At 49.3% G+C, this 24,690-nt stretch overlaps 2 protein-coding genes and 1 pseudogene across 6 annotated transcripts; 2 read left to right on the top strand and 1 right to left on the bottom strand.

The window, feature by feature from the left end:
• Positions 1-511: 511 nt before the first annotated feature.
• Positions 512-7,440, bottom strand: LOC136198924 (uncharacterized). 5 transcript variants are annotated; one of them, XM_065988989.1, is made up of 17 exons: positions 7,409-7,440; positions 7,263-7,357; positions 7,128-7,217; positions 6,983-7,081; positions 6,827-6,925; positions 6,655-6,753; positions 6,509-6,607; positions 6,373-6,459; positions 6,242-6,325; positions 5,787-5,834; positions 5,682-5,738; positions 5,559-5,630; positions 5,342-5,507; positions 5,251-5,292; positions 5,028-5,192; positions 4,068-4,975; positions 3,929-4,006 (listed from the first exon to the last, which is right to left on the bottom strand). In XM_065988989.1, the coding sequence occupies exons 1-16, from the start codon at positions 7,425-7,427 to the stop codon at positions 4,194-4,196; spliced, it is 2,103 nt and encodes a 700-aa protein (XP_065845061.1). In that variant the 5' UTR covers positions 7,428-7,440; the 3' UTR covers positions 3,929-4,006; positions 4,068-4,193. The 5 variants fall into 5 exon arrangements, with proteins under 5 accessions (XP_065845060.1, XP_065845064.1, XP_065845063.1 ...); XM_065988988.1 differs by lacking the exons at positions 3,929-4,006; positions 4,068-4,975 and adding an exon at positions 512-1,413; XM_065988992.1 differs by lacking the exons at positions 3,929-4,006; positions 4,068-4,975; positions 7,409-7,440 and adding an exon at positions 513-1,413 and having other exon boundaries at positions 6,983-7,056; positions 7,263-7,276.
• Positions 7,441-9,560: 2,120 nt separating this feature from the next.
• On the top strand, positions 9,561-17,743 carry LOC136198862 (neurogenic locus notch homolog protein 2-like; annotated as a pseudogene).
• Positions 17,744-20,567: 2,824 nt separating this feature from the next.
• Positions 20,568-24,434, top strand: LOC136199262 (serine-aspartate repeat-containing protein F-like). Its single transcript, XM_065989435.1, has 8 exons — positions 20,568-21,036; positions 21,142-21,330; positions 21,502-21,818; positions 22,206-22,404; positions 22,516-23,040; positions 23,130-23,639; positions 23,683-23,880; positions 24,163-24,434. The coding sequence occupies exons 1-8, from the start codon at positions 20,568-20,570 to the stop codon at positions 24,432-24,434; spliced, it is 2,679 nt and encodes an 892-aa protein (XP_065845507.1).
• Positions 24,435-24,690: the final 256 nt, after the last annotated feature.

The raw sequence follows: 24,690 nt of genomic DNA, 5'->3' as shown, positions 1-24,690 counted from the left end.
CTGCGAGCATGCGAATTATGACTGCTAGGCTACTACACAATCTCATTTCTCACATCGTTATCATCAGCAGGCTCCGCCTTCCTTCCTCGCTTTCTTCTACTTGAATTAGCTCTCATTTCGATACGTGCAATTGAGTGTTGGCTTCGTGAGCTCGTCGAAGTTCAGAGAGAAACGAAAACAGGAAAAAGGCACTGCAACTGCGTATAATTAAGACCCGTATAAGAAATGCCCCCGTACAGTACCCTTCTCGTGTTTGCAGTACTCGTAAGCTAGCCTCGCGTGCCTCCTCCTATCTATGGTGCCAGGCCCTTTTCATTCAATCCCGAGGAGAAGGTTAGGTCCAGCTTACCTAATATATAGCATATTAGACATGGGCCAGACATGGGCTTGTCACCTCCTCGAGAGCCTTTGTAGGAAAGCCAAGTAGGTACATCGTAAAGTCTGCAGTGTAATATAGACCACCTGTTCGTGCCATAAAAGCATGCTAAAAATGGCCAATAAAACGATCGACGCACGAAATGTTAGGAAAGAGCCTCTAAAACTGAACGTATACCAATAGAAAAAAAAAAATCAATTTATAACAAGATGCGGCAATCAAAGCATGACAATCCGAGACTTTAGCTAACTCTTACCTCCACCGTTCATTGACTAGATGCACTTTCCCTTCTCCGTGCATCATACCTTTGACCATTCGCTTCAGTGGGCACCTTATGTATTCCTCGTCACATTTTTGAATGGCTTCCAATTGAAAAAGACATTCTTTTGCCAAAGGCCTTATTGCAGAATTGTAATTTACCATCCCGCGACTGAGCTGCCTAATGACAGGATGACGAACACTTGCGCATTGTGCCATTCTTTTTCGTGCTGCTGGATGCTCCCCCGTCATCAGTTCGATGAACGTCACGCCGAGGCTATAGACATCGGCCATTTTCGTGTTGTGCTGACCGAGTTCTCGTCTTTCAGGCGCTACGTAATCAGGACTCATCGGCCCGGCCGATAGACTTGAGGAGACGGCAAAACGAGCCGCTCCCAAATCGCAGATTTTTGCTTCCATAAGTGACGTCACGACGACATTCGTTGATCGAATGTCTCCGTGGAGAATGTCGAGAGCGTGGAGATAGCCAAGCCCCGACGAACAGCCGACTGCGATGTCTATTTGTTCTCTTAGTATCAAATGACCGTAAGAGGCAGCAATGATATCAGAGAGGGATGCCTCAAGAAGCTCTGATACGATTCTCAGTGGCATTTCATCTTGAGTGATGACGCCAAGCAAAGCCACGACATTGGGATGATGAACGTGACGACAGATTGAAATTTCTTGTTCCAACCGGCGAAGATAGATATCGATGCGAAGGAAATCATAGAACGTTTTGACAGCCACGTGGCAGCCATGCCAACGACCCACACGCACGTCTCAAATTAGACATATACAGTTAGCCGAATATCAAAGACCAGAGCACCTACCTCCGTACGATCCTCCGCCAAGCTTGACGTCACTCATTTCAATGTCATCAGAAGAAATTTTGAGCACTTCTTCGTACTTGCTCAAATTTCTCTGCGCCTCCTCTGACACAAGGTGCAATGCGTCACGTTCTTGTTCCAGTTGATTGCAGCGTTCAGACACACGATCTCCTAATAATGTATGATGACATTTTGTAACGTATAGCGCCATGCGCGTTTTTTACTAAAAGCTTCAGCAGACTGTTCACACGCTTCCTGCACTTGAGCCATTTTCTCTTTAGCTTCCAAAAGAATTCTATCTTTCTCCTTTAGTAATGCTGTGTTTTCTGCACACGCAGCGTCTCTCTCTTCTTCTGCCTTATCAAGGCGACGCTGCAGATCACGAACAAGCTAATGCCATACAATTTACAAAGTTATAGAGTGCGACTTTCTGCACTCTATGGTATAAATCAAACCTGTTGGAACGCGTGGAGAGCATTAATGAGGGATTCTTTTTCCGCCAAAAAGGCGTCGTCTTGAAGCTCACAAACAAGCTTAATCAAAGAATATAAACATCGGTTTACAAACGACGGATTTAATTAAGACCCGCTGAGAAGCGTCCAGTGATTCTTCTTCCGTGTCCTCAAAGAAGGGTTGCTTGGGCTTCAAAGAAAGTAAAGTAATCCAAGACATGACGTTACATTCTATAGAAGTAAAATGTAGTGACTAGGTGTACCCCAGAGTGTGAAACAGTTTCGCCCATGTCTTTCACTACAGAACTTCTCTCTGAAGAAAAAGAAGCCTGTAGAAATATCATATCAACACTTCATTAGCATGTTATCAAGGCTTTCCTGTCGTTCACGAAATATCTTAACAAGCTCTTCTTTCAGTGCAACGTGATTTCGAGAATCAGCAATATCAATAGCTCCTCTATCATTCTACGTCACTCAAATTATTTTCGAAGAGAGCAAAATAGTACTAACCTTGTCCCTTGCATAAATATTGCAGCGCTTTTCTATTAGGAACATGGTTACTGGTGCTTTACCCCAAAAAGTCGCCTCTAGAAACGGCGTCCTTTTTTCCTAACAGCAATATAAAATGTTCTAAAAATAATTTGAGCAATAATCAGTACATTATTGACTGCTTCAATATCTGCTCCAACTGAAAGTAAATAATCTGCAATTTCAACTTGATTCCTTGAACGGCATGCGAGATGAAGAGAAGTGTCGCCTTCCTAGAAATTGTTTTACTGTGAAATATCAAATGATTTTTGATAGAAGCCACATCCAGAGCCTCTGTCCGTTTACGAGACAGTGAACCCACCCACATTGGTCTAACGTACCCGGTAAGAATTGCGTAAAAATGACGCAGAACCGGTAAATGCGCGGATGTGGCTACTACCAAAAGATTCAATTAAATACTATAGCAGATTTATCATTGACATCCAATCGCAATCCCACGAGTCGTTTTAAAATTCCCAAATGGCCATTACAACTAGCGGATGCCAATGCTCCACCAAGCTAAATAGATAAGAATCTCAGTACTAAAAAACTACCAAGAGACTTACTTACAATGTCCTTTGCATAAACATTGCATCCATTTTTAATTAGAACGTCCATCACTTCTCTATTTCCTTTCCCTACAGCTGAAAGAAAAGGCGTTCTTCCCACCTATAATTAGTCATGCACCTGTTCAATTTCATGACCAATGTTTATCAATCAAAACCGTAGCACGAGCTTCCATATCTGCTCCAGCTGAAACCAAAAATCCAGCCATTTCAGCGTCACGCGCCAAATGAAGACAAGTTTGCTTGTACTAAATACGCCAAAAAATGATTCACTTATACAGTACAACTCGCTACAGTAGACCCTCGCTTATCCAAAACCTGCTTATATGGGAACCCCAGGTTTTCGCGTCACGTTTTCTAAAGTAATTTTTTTTATGCGTGCATTAAACTTGAACAAGCCTAACGCTGCAGTGCTTATTATAGCAATGTACTTCAGCGTCCTCGGCTGCTTTCCGTGAGCAGATAAGGTCCTCTAAAGGCCTACCGGCCTAACAAAATTAGAGGTAGCGGCTCCTTAATTTCAAGCTATACCGCGCGGTATTCGCCGAAAATGTCGCGTATCCGAACACCGCCGAAAATCGGTCATCCTCGACTGCCAAGGTGTTCGGATAAGCGAGAGTCTAATGTACTACTCATCGCACCCGATTAACGTCTTTCTTCCATTTTTCCGGGTTGCGTCGAATGTACGTAGAGACCGTTTCTCTATCTCCTGCTTCGACGGCTGAAAAAAAGGCTAAAAAACAAGATATAGGGTAGATATAGAAACGTTCAATCAGCAACAACCGACAACGGTCGACATTCTGAGAAAAGATCGGCTTACACAATCGCATAATACCCGTATGCGGTAAGGACGTTTTGCACAGAGAACGCCCCGGAAATGTTGAGCGGTGTGAAGCAACAACTATCTCCGAAAATCCCTTTTCTTACAAAACGGTTTTATTAGAATCCGTCTTTTATATATATAGTCACCTAACTACTACATTCCTGGTAGTTGGCCGCCTAGAAAACATTTTGCAATGATAGCTTATTAATTAATTAATAATTGAAATAGCATACAAACCTTTCCCGCCACGCCAGAGTGTGGTAAAAGATATCAGCAGAAAAACATGACTAACTAGAGAGCAAATAAAACAAAAAGTAGGAAGACAAACGAGCTAGCGTCCGTATAACGGAAACGAAGAGAAAATCAGCTCCACTGCACACTTACCAGATGAACTTTCCCTTTCCCGTGCGTCTTGCCTTTGACCATTCTCATCTCTGTGCAGCCCTTATACTCTTCGTCAAACTGCTGAATGGCTTCAATTTGAGAAAGACATTCTCCAACCAAGGGCCTCTTTGTAGCACTCCGATTAACCATTCCCAGACCGAGCTGCTGCATGACAGGGTGCCGAATACTTGCACCTTGAACCATTCTCTTAGAAGTTGCGGGATGCTCTCCTGTCATCAATTCGATGAGCGTAACGCCAAGGCTATAGACGTCGGCCATTTTAGTGTTGTGCTGACCGCCTTCTAATCTCTCAGGAGCGACATAGTCAGGGCTCATCGGCCCGGCTGACAGACTCGAAAGCGCAAAACGAGCCGCTCCCAAATCGCAGATTTTCGCTTCCATAAGTGACGTTAGGACGACGTTCGTCGATCGAATGTCTCCATGGAGAATGTCGAGCCCGTGGAGATAGTAGATTCCAGACGAGCAGCCGACAGCGATGTCAATTTGCTCTCTCAGAAATAGACGGCCACCTGCGGCGACAATGACATCGTAAAGGGAGGCTTCAAGAAGCTCAGACACAATGCTCAGTGGTATTCCGTCTTGAGTAATGACGCCGAGCAAAGAGACGACGTTGGGATGATGAACGTGACGACAGATTGAGATTTCTTGCTCCAATCGACGGAGATAAAGATCGACACGAAGGAAATCGAAGAACGTTTTGACCGCTACGTTGCAGCCACGCCAACGACCCACACGAACGTCTCACATTGAAAAAAGATAAATGCACAAACAGTTTCACAAAATAATATTTACCTCCGTACGATCCTCCGCCGAGTTTGACGTCACTCATTTGAACGTCGGCAGAAGAAATTTTGAGCACGTCTTCGTACTTGCTCAAATTTCTTTGCGCTTCTTCGGAAACGAGCTTTGTGGCGTCGAGTTCTCGCTTCAGTTGAGCGCAACGCTCAGAAGTTCTTTCTAGTAAAGGATAGATCTAACTCATCACCGTTTTTGAGTCAACCCTGTAACTCTTTACTGAACTCTTGCTCCAGTTGAGCACTACGCTCAGACATTCTCTCTAATAACGAATCATAAAGTCTATTATGAGTCATACTATCTCTTTTTACTGAGATCCGCTTCTGCTCGCACAGATCGCTCACGGAGGTACCGACTGGCTTCCTGCACTTGTGACATTTTGTCTTCATGCTCGGACAGAATTTTAGTTCTCTCCTTGCGCAATTCAATCGTTTCTGAGCGCGCAACGTCGAGCAGTCGCTGTAGATCACAAACGAGCTGATGCAATGAAAATCGTCCTTCAGATGTTATAACACAAATTCATCCAACCTGCTGAGACGCGAGAGCAGAATCTCTTGCTGCTTCTGCTGTAACAAGGCGACGTTGAAGCCCACGAACGACCTACTGCATTATGTAAAAGAACTAATATTGGCTCAATTCTAAAGAACTAGCCTGTTGAGACGCATGAAGATCTTTAGTGAGATTCTCCTCTTCTACCACAGCGGCAGTCTAAAAAGCCTTAGCATTGGTTGAGAACCCGTGCAGTTAATAATTAACCTCGACAGACGATAAATAAGATTTTGCTAAATTGTCTTGCGCAGGTGCCTAGAAGACAGTTCGTCTTATGAGAACTAGAGACCAGCGGTGAGCAGACAAGGACGTCAATATTAAGAATAATACGTGACTGTCACTGATCTATTGTCTGATCTATTGGAGATTCTGATGCAGCGGAGATAATCGCGATCAATGCACCACTTAAGAAGTTCAAAACAGAACAAAAGAGAACAAATTATGATTTTGAATGTGAAGCCCAGACTTCGTGGCTATATATATAGAATAGCCCTGAGATACTTTAATAGATTCTCATTCGATCACAGGCTAGCGTATATTCGCAAAGTAAAATACTACGTACATTTTATACCACTAACACCAAGAAGGGTCATAAGTAGTACTTCTCTGTTTAATTAAATTTTTGTTTACACGGAGCGTACATTTTATTAAATAAGTAATACCGGTATATCTTCCTCATTCTCGAGCGGTGAAACTTCACTTTGCGTTTCTTTTACTTTAACTCCTTTATCAGTCAAAGAAGCAGCCTAAGAAACCCCATGTCAAGAAGTGATGAAATTTCGTCTACGCTTACCTCTCGTTGGCGAAAGATCTTCTCGAGTTGTATTTTCAATTCAACGTAATTTCGAGAACTGGCAATTTCAACAGCTCCTCTACTTTTCTACGTCAATGAACTTTTAGAAGCTAAATTGCACTGTGCTGCATCGCACCTCGTCCTTTGCATAAATATTGCAACCCTTAGCAATGAGAAAATGTATGACTTTTTCTTTTCCACAGGAAATAGCTTCCAGAAAGGGCGTTCTTCCCAACTAACAAAACGCGCCGTTATAATTATCGATTGCATAAAAATCCATACCCTATTGACAGCTTCAATGTCTGCTCCAACTGAAAGCAAATATTCGGCAATTTCAACACGATTCTCCCAACATGCAAGATGAAGGGAAGTGTCGAACCTCTAAAAAATTTGAGTTGAAACGTCGTATGGAAAAAGGCAGTGACAAATAAATACTAAATTTTAAATTACCTACCATTGCAGATTTACTATTGACATCTAATCCCAATTCTACGAGTCGTCTAATAATTCCCAAATGACCATTGAGAGTAGCAATTGCCAAAGCATCACCAAGCTACCAGCATCTCTTTAGTTTGCGGTCGCAAGATCTTCCAAAAAGAGTCGTACATACCTCGCCTTTTGCATGAATATCGCATCTGTTCTTAACCAGAACATCCATCACTACTCCATTTCCAATCTCAACGGCTGAAAGAAAGGGTGTCATTTCCATCTATGAATCCTATGCTCATCACTAGTGAGTGCTAATAAGTTAATACGTTATCACGAGCTTCCATATCTGCTCCAGCTGAAATCAAATATATTGCCATATCGACGTCGCGTGCCAAGTGAAGGCAAGTTTTTCCCTCCTAAATTCGCCGTTAGAAGATCGAAACCAACACTACTCGCCGCACCGCATTGGCCACTGTCCTCCACTTTTCTGGATAGCGTCGAACATACGATGATACGGCTACTCTGTCTCCTCTTTCGACAGCCCGGAAAAGAAAAGCTAGTTTCAAAATGAAATAGATCAAATCGAAGAAATATCGACATCAACAACCGTCAACGTTATTCCCCATTGCCCCGACGGAAAGAAAGATACGGGAAAGCAATTGGAGATACGGGAACGTCACGTCTATCGGGAAAAAGAATGTGAAGACACTGCGACCGGCGTCGACGCTAGCAAGTTAGACGATGACTTCAGCGAGATCGATGTCGATCGATTGGCCGCGAGAAGTCATCGTTGCTTAGCCCAACTGATCCGCTTCGCCTTGCGATTACGAAATGAGCGGAGACAGATACTGCGAATCGATACTACGAATCAATCAGTGGTGGTCACCTCTGCGCTTAAATATCCTGCATTGCTTTCGACTCCACGAGGCAAGGACCATATAGAGTAGGACCTCGGCTTTCGGACATTCTGCGATTTCGGACGCTCGCACAGCAAATCTAGCCAACCGATTCTGGCTTCCTATAGCGCATTTTAAAGCCCAATCCCTGCCAGGAAGATGTGCTTGAGCGCGAATCAATAGACCAAACCCTCGTGATTTTATAAGAAGATTAGCGCGCGCAGGTCAAAACCTCCGCTTTCGGACAACGGTGTCGCTTTCGGACACGCAGGCGTAGCTCAATCAAATTTTAATGTTTCGCCAAGAATTTTTTTTCACAGAATCCTCTATCATAGAGCTTTCGAACGCAGTAAAGCTTTAGCAAAATGGTCAAGTCTGTCGCCTGCTAAAAATCGACGAACGTACCGACATCGCACCTCGGTTTTCGGACACCAGTTATTCCGTTTGCAAAGGCCAAATCCGTTTCTAAAACACTACTCTGAATTTTCTGTAAGGTATTTGAGTCGAATTTCAAAAGCCGATCGAAAACGAGTAACTTTGCTAAGCAATTGGGCGGTTTAGTGCCGCAAAATGCATTTCTCAAGTTTGCTTTAGTAGCAATAAAACTAAAAATAGCAACGAAAATACCCAAACTGGTACAGAAGCAAGCGGTGCGAAGAAAAAGTCACCCTAAAACTTCGTTTTATTGAAAAAATCTGTCGCATAGAGTACTTTACGCCAAATTCATTTGCCGTTCTGATATTAATGGCAACGTCGGAAACATTCAGTAAAAGTACGCCTTTTTACAGTATCTGCTTCTGGAGTGCTCTCCCTAAGTAGAGCAAGTACATTTTTCGCAAAATCGACTTTCATGAAGGTATCACAGCCATAGTGTGATACCAAGAATCTGAAATTTGATCTTTATATAGGAGCACTCAAACTAAAATTCTTAGAACGCAAATTAATAAAATATTAAACGCAGCTTGACGTAGCCTGATCATGCGCTCTTGGCAATATACCATAAACAGACACTACGATAAGGTTTGAACAAACTGCATACTTTTTTATTAAAATGAAGTTTTAGGGTGACTTTTCTTCGCACCGCTTGCTTCTGTACCAGTTTGGGTATTTTCGTTGCTATTTTTAGTTTTATTGCTACTAAAGCAAACTTGAGAAATGCATTTTGCGGCACTAAACCGCCCAATTGCTTAGAAAGTTACTCGTTTTCAATCGGTTGTTGAAATTCGACTCAAATACCTTACAGAAAATTCGGAGTAGTGTTTTAGAAACGGATTTGGCCTTTGCAAACGGAATAAATGGTGTCCGAAAACCGAGGTGCGATGTCGGTACGTTCGTCGATTTTTAGCAGGCGACAGACTTGACCATTTTGCTAAAGCTTTACTGCGTTCGAAAGCTCTATGATAGAGGATTCTGTGGAAAAAAATTCTTGGCGAAAAATTAAAATTTGAATGAGCTACGCCTGCGTGTCCGAAAGCGACACCGTTGTCCGAAAGCGGAGGTTTTGACCTGCGCGCGCTAATCTTCTTATAAAATCACGAGGGTTTGGTCTATTGATTCGCGCTCAAGCACATCTTCCTGGCAGGGATTGGGCTTTAAAATGCGCTATAGGAAGCCAGAATCGGTTGGCTAGATTTGCTGTGCGAGCGTCCGAAATCGCAGAATGTCCGAAAGCCGAGGTCCTACTCTATTCTATTGTACACCCGGGAGAGAAATTAAATATAAGTCAAATCATCGAGTAGGTCCACGTTCCTGAGCCGCTTAATTAATTGGTAAAAGTGCAATCGCAGGTGTCACTTGTTTCAGATACCAGTTGGCAGGGGCTGACTATTTTGTAGATGGTGCCACGAATTTATATTTCCGAATTATATGTACAGCGGCATGCAGATCGTCGCGGCATGCCGATCGTCGCACCTTGCTGCTCTAGATGGCTGAACACAAAGGGCGGCTGAGAAATACACGGCAATAGGCGGGCTCTCCTTCAGTTCGCTCCCTTGGAAGCAGCTAGGAAGACCGGAGGTCATAACAATAATTTTGGTGGCATTATGACGTTTACATACTCATCAACGAGGCTATTTCAGAGTAAGATTTACTTGAAACTATCTCTCTAAAGTGTTGACGTCTCCCTCAAAGAGTTATCATAATTGTGCCACGTGCTACTGGAGGAAACTAATTTGGTATCAATAAAGTCCCCAAGTCCCCAAGTCCCCAAGTCTCATCAGATTTGCCTCTCGCTTTGTGGTAAGCTTTTGTATCTCGACAGTTACATGGCGCGTGTCGGAAGTTATTAACCGACGAGAAGTGCTTAGCTCTTAGCATTTACGCTGAACAATGCTTTGAAGTTGAAAAGGAGGGTGGGCGTTGACTCGGGACACTACGGTTGTCTATATATCTTGCGCAGTTTTACTTTCGTCATTAGATCTGAGGTTTCGTTTCAACTTGCGCCTGTTGTTGCGAAAAATGGGCTCATTCAGAGCGGTCTCTTCAAGTTTATTATCATTTTGCCTTCTCGGTATTTTCTTTCACTTAAATTTAGATATTACTGTGTTGTATATTGGTTGTCAAATTGCAGTGAACTTTGCTCAGCTCTGCTGTGCTGCGAACTCTTGCCAAGCAAGCGAGTTTATTTGCACTAGCAGCGGGTCTTGCCTTTCCAGCTCTAGGCGGTGCGACGGGAAAGTCGACTGTAACGACGGTTCTGACGAAAATTGCTGTAAGAACAACCCATTTTGTGTATGAGGCATTTTGTTGAATTCGTACAAAGCTTTAGTGAAGAAAATTTATTTTTGACAAAATCGTAGTTTAGCTCGGGAAACATTGAAAGTGAAACTATACTGAAATTTGTTTAAAATGAATGAAAAACAAGTCAATTAAAAACGCTAGCATAGCGTAAAATTCCTTATATTATCGACCCGTTATGAATGCAGTAGTAACTTTACATGCCGCAGTCACAGAGTTTCTTGCAAAAGTGATTTCTTATTGTATTCTTTGGGTTACAGGCAATCAGAATAGCAACACCGGAAGAGAATTTGTGCTAGGTTTCCTGCCGAATCACCGCCCGTCGATTTCCAGCTGGAAATTTGTTTTCTTTCTCACGTCCTCTAAAGCGCTGAATTTCACCATAAGCTGTCCCGGACAGAATTTTTTCTCTTCGGGCTACCTTCAAGCAAACACGTTGGCAAGTGTTGAAGTACCCATCGGTTTGGTCATGAGTCTGGGAAAAGGAAATAACGGAATTCGTATTACCGGCACAGAGGAGTTAATTGTTTATGGCTTGAATCAAGCGCCCCATACCACAGACGCTTTTCTTGCTTTGCCTACATACATCCAGCGCTTTGAATACGTCGTAGCTTCATACGAAGGCAGCGGTAAGAGTACGGTTGGAGTTGTTGCTATTGATAATGCGACGACGGTAACGATCCTCCCATCATTGCAAGTGAATGACGGAGTGACGACGTACAACGCAGGCCAAAACAGCACTTTCGTACTTGATAGTCTGCAGACAATTCTCTTGCAGGGTGACGACGTGACTGGAACAAGAGTCTTCTCCGACAAAATTGTTTCCGTTTTGGGTGGACACGAATGCGCCAACGTGCCAATCGCGATCATCTCGTCCAGCAGATGCCGCCCGTCGCAACCCTGGGTAGCCGCTATGCTGCATCTCCTTTGGCGACGCGAACGGCTGGCGACGTTTACCGGGTCGTGGCCGCTCACGACAATACGGACGTTACTGTGAACGGTGTGCTCGAAGCGTCTGGTCTGTCTTCGGGATCTTTTCACGAATTCAAAGGATCGTCGTCGACGTTTCTGTCAGTCGAGATGACGCGGCCGGCTATGCTGGTGCAATACTCGCAGGGAAGCACGACTGATGGCACATTGTCGGATCCTTTTATGATAGTTCTGCCTCCAATAGAACAGTATCGGTTCAGCTACACGGTCAGCACGCCGGCATCGTACCCTGTTAACTTTTAAAGCTACGTCGGGATTATCGTGCCCTCCGGAAGTGAAGGGGGACTTCGACTTGACAATCTGCCTCTCAATTCGTCGACCGTGTGGAATAATGTACCAGGTCAGAAACTCGTCGGAGCAACGATTTCAGTCACTACCGGGTCTCATACTATTCATCATGTTTCTCCAATTACAAAATTTGGCCTTACCATATACGGATTCGAAGATGACGATTCCTATGGATATACAGGCGGACTGCAGTTGCAAGCAGAATGTTCTGTGAAGCAAAAGTCTACAGGTATTTATGCAGTGCTAAACTAATCCTATAGCGACAATGCGAATTGTATCTAATTGAGAGAACCTTCGTATATACCATTCTAAAAATTATTTTACAGTACCTGGTATTTCTGCGTGACAAGTCGACGTTAAACTATTTTATAGCTGCAACACAGTGCAGTCGATTGTACCAGTAGTTTTTGCATATCCAGATGATGACAGTTTAATTTCTTTTTTTCAGATATTAACGAGTGCGCTACGAACGGCGGTCGCGGTCCGTGCGAGCATATTTGCACCAACACCTTTGGATCATTTCAGTGTTCGTGCAAGAGCGGCTATCTTCTCGAACCTGATCTCCAATCCTGCGGCAAATCATTTCAGCCATGCTCCTGCTCAAACAACGGGATTTGCAGGAAGGGGGGATTCTGCGAGTGTCGGCCCGGCTGGGGTGGATTTAACTGTTCGGAGCCGCAGTGCCACTTGGTGAACTTCTGCAGTGGACGTGGAAAGTGTGCGGCCCCGAACAAGTGCGAGTGCGCGAAGGGATGGACGGCATTTGCGTGCGCCGTCGATACCTGCCCAACGTTTAAATCTTGCTCGTCTTGCGTTACTATTCCGCACTGCGGCTGGTGCGACACTCATCGCCGCTGCATGAGGAAGGACGACAATCAAGCCCCGAACGACAAATCACTGCAGTGCCCCGCTTGGTTTCCGCACGCTTGCGTCACCGTTGTAAGTGGCCAAGGAAACTCGCCGATTCTGAGTCGATTTTCGCCGAGTATAAAAGTGCTCAACTGTGAAGCTCCCTGCGGATTGGCGTCTGTTCGAAATCGCGGGAATTCGGTTGACGTTGTCGGCAGCCAGGCGTGGTGCTCGCGTCGTCAGCGAGCCTGTCTTGACTATGATAGATGCTTTGTTAATGATTCGCTTTTGATTCAGTGTTCGTCTGCCTCACGTCGAGTTATTGCCTGCAAAACGTTTTCGTTTGAGAGGTGTGAATCTGGAATTCCTCCAGATTCGTTGCCTGCTCTTCCGCCTTTGACTTTATCTCCCACAGTCCGTCCTACCAGCGACCTGCTTGGACCTATAGACATCAATGGTAACGGATATTTTCGTTTAGTTTTTTATAACCACTGCCTTTTAATTAAGGAGAAGCTGGCTCTGTCAGTTTTGAGTTTCATGTTCTTTGTGCTACTGGAGAGAAGTTGTCAAATTGGGCTAATTACGGCTGCTGGTGTGGACAATCTGATGTCTCTTTCTCTGATCGAGTGTCCGTTGATGGTACAGACAGCTGTTGTCGGACTCATAGCGCTTGCTACAACAGCGCTCCAAAGAATTGCCGCTGTCCTCACGCTCTTAAAGCATATAATCCGCAATGCAATCGACGGTGGGCAGAAAACGGTTTGTGCAACATTCTGGGAACATTAGACAGCTGCGCACAATATTGCTGTGCCTGTGATTTCAGAGCAGCCTTGTGCTTCAAACAAAATCTTCCTACAAAAAGAAACAAAATTTGGAGGGACTGGCTGAGCGATAACGAAATCGCCTGCACACCAAAATGCGGAAAGGTTCCTGGCTGTCCTTGCGACAACGGTTAGCTCAGTTAATTTGGGGTGGGTAATTCTTGATCTCTCTCTTAGAGTGTTCAGGTCACGGAGTTTTGACTGGATTAGGAAGAGACTCTTTTTGTCTATGTTTTCCTGGCTGGACCGGGAATTGCTGCGATCAGGCGGACTGCTCTTGCAGAAACACAAATGGGACGGACTGCTCTGGAAACGGATTGTGCAGAGCTGCTGTAGTAGACGCTGATTCCTTCTGCGAGTGCCGCATAGGATGGAGAGGCTCGTGCTGTGATCGAAGAATACCAGCGAGACGCTTTGGTGATCCACACATTGTAACAGCAGATGGTATGCCTAGGCAATCAGTCGTCTTGCTGAATTTTAAAGAACTCTTTATAGGAAAAGAATTTGATTACTTTGGAATCGGAGAATTCTGGGACTGTCGTAGCTTGAAGAACGATTTTGGAGCTCAAATTCGATTTTTTGGGCACAATGGAACGTCGTTTGTCGGTGGCGTTGCTTTGAAAACGGGCAACGTTACCACAAGTATATTCACCTTAGACAACGCTATTGGTAACGACACTTTGCCAAAAATAAGGTGAATACCATGTATGCAGGCTTTCTGCGGTCTGAATTATATTTAAGGTATAACGGGACCTTATTATCAACGGACTGGTCTTTGTATCCTAAAACGTATCAGCTCTCGTCCGCAATCAATCTTTACGTAGAGCCGACTCGCGCAAACGGCTCTGTTGCTGAAGTTGTCTTTCAATTCAGTTCTGGCGTCGTCTATTCGGCTAATGTTCGGTACTCGCCAACTCTTATGCGGCAATATTTAGATACGGAATTCGGACCGACTGCTGCGTACATCAAGGAAACTGAAGGCTTGTGCGGGTTTATGGATGACAACAAGGATAATGATCTAGTTGGCCCCTTTGGTGAAACCTATAACGACACAGCAGATTTTGTTGAATCTTGTACGTACCAATAATGCTTTCAGGCAATGCAGATATTTGGAATGTTGCGTTTTTTCTAGGGAGAGTTGTATCAGCTTGTAACTGGTCTACTGTTTGGTCTTCGAGTCATTCAAATTTTTACCCAGATGATGTTTTGGATTATTCGTACACCAATTCCTTTCACCTTCCAATCTACGGAGTGGACCAATTGCCTGTTAATGTCAGAAAAGTAAGTTTTATAACAAACAAATTGACACAAACAGACTTATAATGGATATGACACAGGTGGCTGAGGATGCATGCAAGAGTCTTGGTATTAGTGAAAGCCTATTGGAAAGCTGCATTTTGGATGTAGGACTCACTGGTGACGATACCGTTTTGCAGCAACAAGTTTACGTTTCTGGTACAAAATTCAGTTTAACTCGAGTATTTCATAGGCGAATTTTAGGTAATTGTCCGAATGAATGCTCCAATCACGGATCTTGCTCCAGCGGCACGTGCATTTGCATATCTTCGTGGTCAGGTTTAGATTGTAGTGAAGGTGTGAAGAAATGCCAGCATTTCTGATTCTTCTTTAATTTTTAATTGTATTAGGAGGTTGCGTCGACTGTCCATCTACTAGCCAATGCAAAAATGGTTTTTGCGAATGCGATTTTGGCTATTACGGAGATAATTGCAGCAAAGGTACTCTTTAATAAGTTTAATGAACGCGACTTCGGCTTTTTGAGGGTTTTCGTATTAGCATTTTGCAACGATGTAAACAATTGCACGAGCTCCTTACACGGAGGATGTTATTTACCTAATACGTGCCGTTGCAACCCAGGATTTTCGGGCGACGATTGCAGTGTGCCCACCGTTTGCTCTCACACTTGTTCCGAAAAAGGAATTTGCATTGAAGACGACAGCTGTCTTTGCAGCTTTGACTGGACTGGGTCCAGGTGTCAGGAACCGTCTTGTGAAAGCTCTCTACTTTGTTCAGGTACGTTTCAACGGCATAAACCAATGTTTTTATCGTCAAATTAGGTAACGGAATCTGTTTGACTAACGGCACGTGTGCTTGCAATCCTGGATGGCAGGGATCTGCGTGCGACCAGTACTCTTGTTCAGATCTAAACGACTGTAACGGCGAAGGCGACTGCACTGGCGTGAACGTCTGCTCTTGTCGCGTTGGCTACACGGGTCCTTCGTGCAAGATGACACAATTCTGTCCCTCGGTGTCAAACTGTAGTGGAAATGGAATTTGCTTAGACTCTAACACTTGCCAGTGCTTCACTGGCTACTACGGAGGCAGCTGTGAGGCATTTGAATGCACTCAAGGTTGTTCTGGTCGTGGAGTCTGCGAAGCTCCAGAAGTATGCTCGTGCATACTTGGATGGACCGGATTTGATTGCTCTCTGCCATCGTGCGAGCAACTACACTATTGCTCAGGTGATTTTAATTAATCACAGAAAACGTGCCGGCATTGGTGCTCTATGATAATTAGGACAGGGTCAATGCATCGGTCTAAATTTGTGCGAGTGCAATGAAAATTGGAGTGGAGCTCTCTGCAACGTCTTCACGTGTAATTCGAACAACAGAAGTGGCAACTGCTCTTTTCACGGCAATTGCTCTGCTCCTGGGCAGTGTACTTGTGAGCCAATGTATTGCGGTAACGACTGTCAATATCCTGGTAGGTGTTCCTAAACGGCTTATGGGCAATTTTTGAACAGATCTATTTATTAGCAATTGATGAATGTCAAGTGTCAAGTCCGTGCAGTCACAATTGCACGGACACGTGCGAGTCTTACACGTGTTTCTGCCCACTTGGTTTTAGGCTGAACCTGGATGAAAGAACTTGCTCAGGTTTTACAAAATATTAAATCTTTCGTTTACTGCATTCTGATTTCAGATATCGACGAATGTAGCAACAGTACTTCACTTAGACTGAACAACTGCGACCAAATGTGCATAAACGAAAAAGGCTCTTATTATTGCACATGCAATGATGGTTACTACCTAGGCAGTGACAAAGCTTCGTGTCTAGGTGCAAATGATTACTTTCGCTGTGTTGCATATTGCAGTCTTTTTGCACGCAGATGTTGACGAATGCGTCACTGGGTTCCATACCTGTGAGCAGCTATGTAATAATACTTTGGGTTCTTACACCTGCTCTTGTGAGGCGGGCTTTATGATAAAGAACGGAAGTTCCTGCATTGGTGAGCTAGTACTATAACCGTTTTATTTGTCAGATAATGCTTCGACGTAGATATTGATGAATGCAGTCAGAATCTGAATGATTGTGATCAGATTTGTCGTAATAACATTGGTTTCTACTCCTGCAGTTGTGGTCCAGAGCATTTACTTGCAACAGACGGAGTGTCATGTGAAAGTAAATTAGCTTTTACTGTACAACATTTTAGGATGTTCTTTCTAACGTCTCAATAGGTCCTCTAACGCCTAATGATCTACTTGCAGCCACTGGTCTCGTAAATGTCACTATTTTGGACATGAACGCGAAGTCTCTTTGCAAACATTGCAATGGTCTTTTCAGACATTTGTATCTTTCTCTTGATACTCTAGTTTGTTGCTGTCAAGTCTTCTTTTTCGTCGGTCATCCGAAAAGCGTTTGAAGAATTTTGTGTTGGTGCGCGCAGCTATCAATGCCAATTTAGGTACTGTACATCTCTCGCAGGGTTCTCAATGAGATAACGTTTCCGTTTAGTATTGCTAGAGGGAAATTGTTTGTTCAGTACTATGCCTACGAACCTTCTTCCAACGCCAGCGCCAACAGCTTGAGCGTTTCTTTCTTACCAACGCCTCGTTTCACACCCAAATTGTACCTGCAGATGTTCTTGCTCTCGTCGTTCAGACGAACGCGCTTTTACTTCTTTAGGCAGCGTTCAATATTACTGCAGTCACAGTGGCTTTTTTGATAAACCACTTTCAAACAGAAGCAACTACGGATGCAACATTGACAGTAAAGCCCATCGGTCACGGCGGACTCTCGACATCCGCTCTGATTGGAATAGTTGTTGGGGTTGTTTCCGCAGCAATTTTGCTGATAATATTGATATTCTTTTTCTGCATTCGAAGGTACGTCAAGTTGCACTTATTATAGGAACTTTGGCGATTCTAATTCGTTTTTAAATCTTTCTTACAGCAAACGCCGTGGCAAATTAAGTGTGAAATCAGATCACGGGGTGACGCTATCCAATCCCGTCTATGTCTCAAAAGTTCCTCGTGGTGACAATATTTATACGTAGTGTTGATGCATCATCATTGTTTGCATGATGACGTTCCTGTTTGTGAAGCAGTCTTGTCGCAGCTGAAATATATAGTATTCGTGTGGTTCTGCAAGCAGCTGTCAACTTTTTGATGTGTGCCTGCTCAAGCTTGCAGTATTTTAAGCATGCACTGTACGTTTACACTAAATAATTAGGTGCCCCCAGGGAGTTCCAAATTTAGGCGGGTTCCGATCTGCTGAGCGATATTGGACGAAGCACTCGGCTAAAGATGATCACTTATCTTATAAGGTCGCGATACCCTTTAAATTCATATGAGATCGACAAATATTTTGATGCTGCGGGACGATTTTTTAGTGTTCATAGCGGTTGGTGACGATAGTATTCTTCTCGTCTCCAACTCCCACTCAATAAAACAACAACTTGTTTCGCCTTCTCAATTAGCCGCGAAAGAAGTGCTGCAGTTTTATTCCCGTTCCTTGGTCCTCTATTCTAATATCAGTGGGAAAACTCAAAAGCGGAGAGTGACATTAAACAAGACTTCACGATTATTTAAGTGAAGAAAAGAGGTTGCTCAAAAAATAACGATTCGGTATTGGGTACACCGCGTACCGTAAGCAGCCGTATCGCGTAGCGTGGAGTCATAATTTATAACATCACGTCGGAGCATAGGCAAATACGTCAAAATGGACGTTCATGAGAGTTCCCGTAGTCTTTTAGGGTGCAAATGAAACTGACGCAAGCGTCTAGAAAGAAATCGAATCCACATTCGTAAACATTTTTAGTCAGTACACTAATTAATAACTGCAGTGATGAATTTCACTATTTTGGTCAATAAGCATCATTAAATTTCGCAATATTCTTCTACCTGGCATTATCGCTAGACGTTACGCTAAGATTGATTCCAAAGCATGCAATTGCTGCATGGCGTCGCGACGCTGCCCCAAAGTAACCTTTAAGCAGCGTCGGCGTCATGCATGCTGCGTTAGCTGTAAATGACACGTCGCCAGAGGCTACAATGGACAAGCGTAGTTACTGTACAAGGCTCATTGAGGGAAACACAGGAAAGGAGCACGTTGGCTTTACGGGCTAGTGGGGCTGCGAGCGAAGCATTGCAAGCAGTCCGCTAACTCAACGGCGAGCAGATACCCAAAGAGGCAAAGGTTTAGGGTTAGGCGTAGCTCCGTGTCACTCTTACAGGACAGGTCAAATAGTATATATTTGTACATGTATGTTTTCATGCAAATAATTTTAATTAAGCTCGTACGCCGTGGTTAGGATATGTGAAGCCCATAATGTGTGCAATTACTGTAGCCTATGGAATTGATAGAGTAAACAACTAGATATCGTGCTCCTCGAGGGTGTTCGAGAATTACATAAATGGCCTTACTGAGGCCATTATTATATACGTAACTTGAAGCTGTATACGCGTGAGAGCTAGGCTCTGCATGATGGCAACACGGTGAGCGCCTGGCTATATCATCTATCGCGAGAGCAGCGTGTCCTGCACGCGTTTTCGCGCGTCTTAGAAAAGAAATGTCTTTCTCTTGATATTCTCGGTATCGCTAAAGAGATGCCAGAACGCGGTCTTCCCTTTCGCAGGCAACCTGCCAAGAATGAAAACGGCGACACCGCCGCAGGAAGCAGTCAAGAGACTCAGATTGTTTTAAAAAGTCTTTGGAGCGCAGTATCAAAAGCGAACCCAAAGCGAAAAGACCTTTTTGCTACTTTTGTCCTCGCTGTCAAGTCAGTCAATCCTGAAGTGATGCGCCGATATCTGTCTCCGCTTTTGCGTAAGGAGTAACGTACATGCATCTGTTTGTGCGGCGTCGTCGTCGTCGTCATCGTCGTCGTCGTCGTCGTCGTCGTCGTCGTCGTCTGCGGCAGTGTCTTTGTCATCGGCGGCGGCGGCGGCGGCGGCGGCGGCGGCGGCGGCGGCGGCGGTTGTGGCAGCAACGGCGGCGTAGTCGTCGTCGTTGTTTTTGTCGTTGTTGTCGGCGGCGGCGGTGGCGGCGGCGTCTTCGTTGTCGTAGTCGTCGTCGTCGTCGGCGGCGTCGTCGTCGGCGGCGGCGTAGTGTCGTCGTCGTCGTTGTCGTCGTCGTCCGCGGCGGCAGCGGCGGCGGCGGCGGCGGTGGCGGGGGCGGGCGCGTAGACGTCGTTGTCGTCGTCGTCGCTGGCGGCGGCGGCGGCAGCGGCGGCGGCGGCAGCGTAGTGCTCGTCGTTGTGTCGTCGACGTTGTCGTCGTTTGCAGCGGCGGCGGCGGTAGCGGCGGCGTTGTCATCGTCGTCGTCGGCGGCGGCGGCAGTAGCGGCGGCGGCGTAGTTGACGCACTGTAGTCGTCGTCCTTCTCGGCGGCGGCGGTGGAAGCGGCGGCGGCGGCGGCGGCGGCGGCGGCGTCATTGTCGTCGAAGTCGTCGGCGAAGCGGCAGCGGGGGTGTAGTCGTCGTTGTCGTCGTTGTCGTCGTCCTCGTCGTCGGCGACGGCGGTGGCGGCGACGGCGGTGGCGGCACAATGGCGGCGTCGTTGTTGTTGTCGTCCTCGGCGGTGGTATTGACAAAGGCGGCGACGGCGACAAAGTCGGCGACGGCGACGGCGACGGCGACAGACGGCAACGGCGACGGCGACGGCGACGGCGACGGCGACAGACGGCAACGGCGACGGCGACGGCGACGGCGACGGCGACGGCGACGGCAACGGCGACGGCGACAATGACGGCGACGACGACGAAGACGGCGACAAATACGGCGACAAAGAGGGCGAGAGCGACAAAAACGGCGACGGCGACGGCGACGGCGACGGCGACGGCGACGGCGACGTCGAGTTCGACGTCGGTGACGGCGACATACGCCAACGGCGACGGCGACTACGACAAAGACGGCGAAAAAGACGGCGACAAGGACGGTGACGGCAGGGATGACGCAGACGGCGATAATGATAAAGACGGCGAAGAAGATGGCGACGGCGAATTCGACGTCGGTGACGGCAACAGACGGCGACGGGAACGTGGAATTCGACGTCAGTGATGGCGACGGCGACAAAGACTGCGACAAATCCGGCGATGGCGACGGCGACGGTGACAACGACGGCGACGGCTACAACGATTGCGATGGCGAGGGCGAGGGCAAGGGCGAGGGCGACAGCAACCGCGACGGCGACGCCGACGGCGAGGGCGATGGCGCCGGCGACGGGAACGTCGAATTCGACGTCGGTGATGGCGTCGGCGACGGCGACGGCGACGGCGACGGCAACGGCGTCGGCGACGGCGACGGTGACAGCGACGGCGACGGCGACGGCGACGGCGAGGTAGTAGGCGAAAGAGACGGCGACGACGACGGAGAGAGCGACGGCGACGGCGACGACGAGGAAGACGGCGGCGGCGATGGCGAAAGAGACGGCGACGGTGACGGCGACGGCGACGGCGACGGCGACGGCGACGGCAGTGGCGAAAGAGACGGCGACGGCGAGGAAGACAGTGACGGCGAGGAAGACGGTGACGGCGACGGCGACTGCGACGGCGACGGCGACGGCGAGGAAGACGGCGAAAGAGACGGCGAGGGCAAAGGCGACGGGGACGGCGTAGGCGACGAAGACGGCGTCGGCAGCGGCGACGGCGACGAAGACGGCGACGGAAACGGCGTCGGCGACGGCGAAGGCAACGTCGTTGAAGACGGCGACTGTGAGGTAGACGGCGACGGTGACGGTGACAGCGACGGCGACGGCGAGGAAGTCGGCGAAAGAGACGGCGACGGCGACGGAGAGAGCGACGGCGAAGGCAATAGCGAAGAAGACGGCGACGGTGACGGTGACGACGACGGCGACGATGAAGGCGTCGGCGACTTTGACGGAGACTGCGACGACGACGGAGACGGCGACGGAAACAGCGACGGCGAGGAAGACGGCGACAGCAAGGAAGACGGCTACGGCGACGGTGACGGCGACGGCGACGGCAAAGGCGACGGCGACGGCGACGGCAATGGCGAAGAAGACGGCGACGGTGACGGCAAAGGCGAAACAGACGGCGACGGAGACGGCGTCGGAAACAGCGACGGCGGGGAAGACAGCGACGGTGAGGAAGAAGGCGACGGCTACGGCTACGGCGACGGCGACGGACAGGGTGACGAAGACGGCGTCGGCGACGAAGACGGCGTCGGCGACGAAGACGGCGTCGGCGGAGGCGATGGAGACGGAGACGGCGACGGAAACGGCGTCGGCGACGGCGACGGCAACGTCGAGGAAGACGTCGACGGCGAGGTAGACTGCGACTGTAACGGCGACAGCGACGGCGACGGCTAGGGAGTCGGCGAAAGAGACGGCGACTTTGACGGAGACGGCGACGGCGACGGCGACGGCGAAAACGAAAGAGACAGCGACGGCGAGGAAGAAGGCGACGAAAAAAGCGACGACGAGGAAGACGGCGACGGCAACGCCGACGGCGACGGCGACGGCGACGGCGACGGCGACGGTGACGGCGACGACGACGGCGATGGAGACGGTGACGGAAACGGCGTCGGCGACGGCGATGGCAACGTCGAGGAAGACGGCGACTGTAAGGTAGACGGCGACGGTGACGGCGACGGCGACGGCGACGGCAAGGAAGTCGGCGAAAGAGACGGCGACGGCGACGGAGAGAGCGACAGCGACGGCGACGGCGATGGCGAAAGAGACGGCGACGGCGAGGAAGACGGCAACGGAAACAGCGACGGCGAGAAAGACGGCGACAGTGACGGCGACGGCAGCGGAAACAGCGACGGCGAGAAAGACGGCGACAGTGACGGCGACGGCAACGGCTAAGAAGACGGCGACGGCGACGGCGACGGCGACGGCGACGGCGACGGCGACTGAGTCGGTTTCGGCGACGAAGACGGCGTCGGCGACGAAGAAGGCGTCGGCGGCGGCGACGGAGACGGCAATGTCGAGGAAGCCGGCGACGGCGTGGTAGACGGCGACGGTGACGGCGACAGCGACGGCAACGGCGAGGGAGTCGGCGAAAGAGAGGGCGACGGCGATGGAGACGGCGACGGCGACGGCGAAAGAGTCGGCGAAAGAGACGGCGTCGGCCACGGCGACGGCCACGGCGACGGCGACGGCGATGGCCTAAGCGACGGCAACGGCGACAAAAATAGCGACGGTGAGAAAAACGGCGACGGCGAGGAAGACGGCGACGGCGACGGCGAAGGCGACGGCGACGGGGTCGGCGACGGAGACAAAGACGGCGTCGGCAACGGCGACTGCGACGGCGACGGCAACGGTGACGGCGATGGTGATGGCGACTGCGAGGAAGACGGCGACGGCGACGGTGACGGCATTGGCGAAAGAGACAGCGACGGCGACTTCGACCGCGACGGCGACGGCGACGGCGAGGGAGACGGCGAAAGAGACAGCGACGGTGACGGAGACGGCGACGGCGACGGCGATGGCGACGGCGACGGCGACGGCGAGGCAGACGGCGACGGCGACGGCGACGAAACGGTAAAGGCGACGGCGACGGCGACGGCGACGATGAAGGCGTTGGCGACGACAACGGAGACTGCGACAACGACGGAGACGGTGACGGAAACAGCGACGGCGAGGAAGACGGCGACGGTGACGGCGACGGCGACGGCGACGGCAAAGTCGAGGAAGACGGCGATTGTGAGGTAGACGGCGACGGCGACGGCGAGGAAGACGGCGACGGTGACGGGGACGGCGACGGCGTCGGCAATGGCGAAAGAGACGGCGACGGCGAAGAAGACGGCGACGGAAACAGCGAGTGCGAGGAAGACTGCGACTGCGACGGCGACGGCAATGGTGAAAGAGACGGCGACGGCAACGGCGACGGTGACGGCGACGGCGACAGCGACGGAGACGGCGACGGAGACGGCGACGGAAACAGCGACGGCGAAGAAGACGAGGACGGCGACAGAAACAGCGACGGCGAGGAAAACGGTGACGGCGAGGAAGACGGCGACGGTAACTTCGACGGCGACGGCGACGGCGACGGCGATGGCGAAAGAGACGGCGACGGCTAGGAAGACGGCAACGGAAACAGTGACGGGCGAGGAAGACGGCGACGGCGACGGCGACGGCGACGGCAATGGCGAAAGAGACGGCAACGGCGAAAAAGAAGGCGACGGAAACAGCGACTCCGAGGAAGACGGCGACGGCGAGGAAGACAGCGATGCCGACGGCGACGGAGACGGCGACGGCGACGACGACGGCTACGACGACGACGACGGCGTCGGCGACGGCGACAGCGACGGCAACGGCGACGGCGACGGCGAGAGAGACGGAGACGGCGTCGGAGACGGCGACGGCGACGGCGACGGCGACGGCGACGGCGACGGCGACGGCGACGGCGACGGCGACGGCGACGGCGACGGTGAAGGCGTCGGCGACGACGTCGGAGACTGCGACGAAGAAGGAGACGGCGACGGAAACAGCGACGGCGAGGAAGACGGCGACGGCGAGGAAGACGGCGACGGCGACGGAGACGGAGACGGCGACGGTGACGGCGACGGCAATGGCGAAGAAGACGGCGACGGCGATAGAAACAGCGACGGCGACGGCGACGTAGACGACGACGGAGACGGCGACGGAAACAACGACGGCGTGGAAGGCAGCGACAACGAGGAAAACGGCGACTGCGAGGAAGACGGCGACGGCGAGGAAGACTGCGACGGCGAGGAAGACGGCGACGGCGACGGCGAAGGAGACGGCGAAAGAGACGGCGATTGCGACGAAGACGGCGACGGCGACGGAGAGGGCGACGGCGACGGAGACGGAGACGGCGATGGCGACTGAAACGGCTTCGGCGACGGCGACGGCAACGTCGAGGAAGACGGCGACGGTTAGGTAGACGTTGACGGTGACGGCGACGGCGACGGCGACTGCAAGGAAGTCGGCAAAAGAGACGGCGACGGCGACGGAGAGAGCGACGGCGACGGCGACGGCGATGGCGAAAGAGACGGCGACGGCGAGGAAGACGGCAACGGAAACAGCGACGGCGAGGAAGATGGCGACGGTGACGGCAACGGCGACGGCGACGGCAATGGCGAAA

Source organism: Oscarella lobularis, chromosome 20, assembly GCF_947507565.1.
Source record: "Oscarella lobularis chromosome 20, ooOscLobu1.1, whole genome shotgun sequence".
Classification (NCBI taxonomy): domain Eukaryota; kingdom Metazoa; phylum Porifera; class Homoscleromorpha; order Homosclerophorida; family Oscarellidae; genus Oscarella; species Oscarella lobularis.
Note: the sequence above shows the minus strand (reverse complement) of the source record. Positions and strands in the feature narration are given on the sequence as shown.

Bases quoted from the DNA above. Each gene is read 5' to 3' on its own strand.
- LOC136198924 (XM_065988988.1), bottom strand. The intron at 7,082-7,127 runs GTATTAACTTAT...TAGGATTCATAG, and splicing joins ATATGGAAGCTCGTGATAAC to ATGGAAATGACACCCTTTCT. The intron at 6,754-6,826 runs GTAGGTAATTTA...CAAATTTTTTAG, and splicing joins TCAATAGTAAATCTGCAATG to AGGTTCGACACTTCCCTTCA.
- LOC136199262 (XM_065989435.1), top strand. From the start codon at position 20,568: ATGACGCAGACGGCGATAATGATAAAGACGGCGAAGAAGATGGCGACG. The intron at 21,037-21,141 runs GCGAAAGAGACG...ACGGCGAGGAAG, and splicing joins GGAAGACGGCGGCGGCGATG to ACGGTGACGGCGACGGCGAC. The intron at 23,041-23,129 runs GTGACGGAGACG...GAAACGGTAAAG, and splicing joins CGGCGAAAGAGACAGCGACG to GCGACGGCGACGGCGACGGC.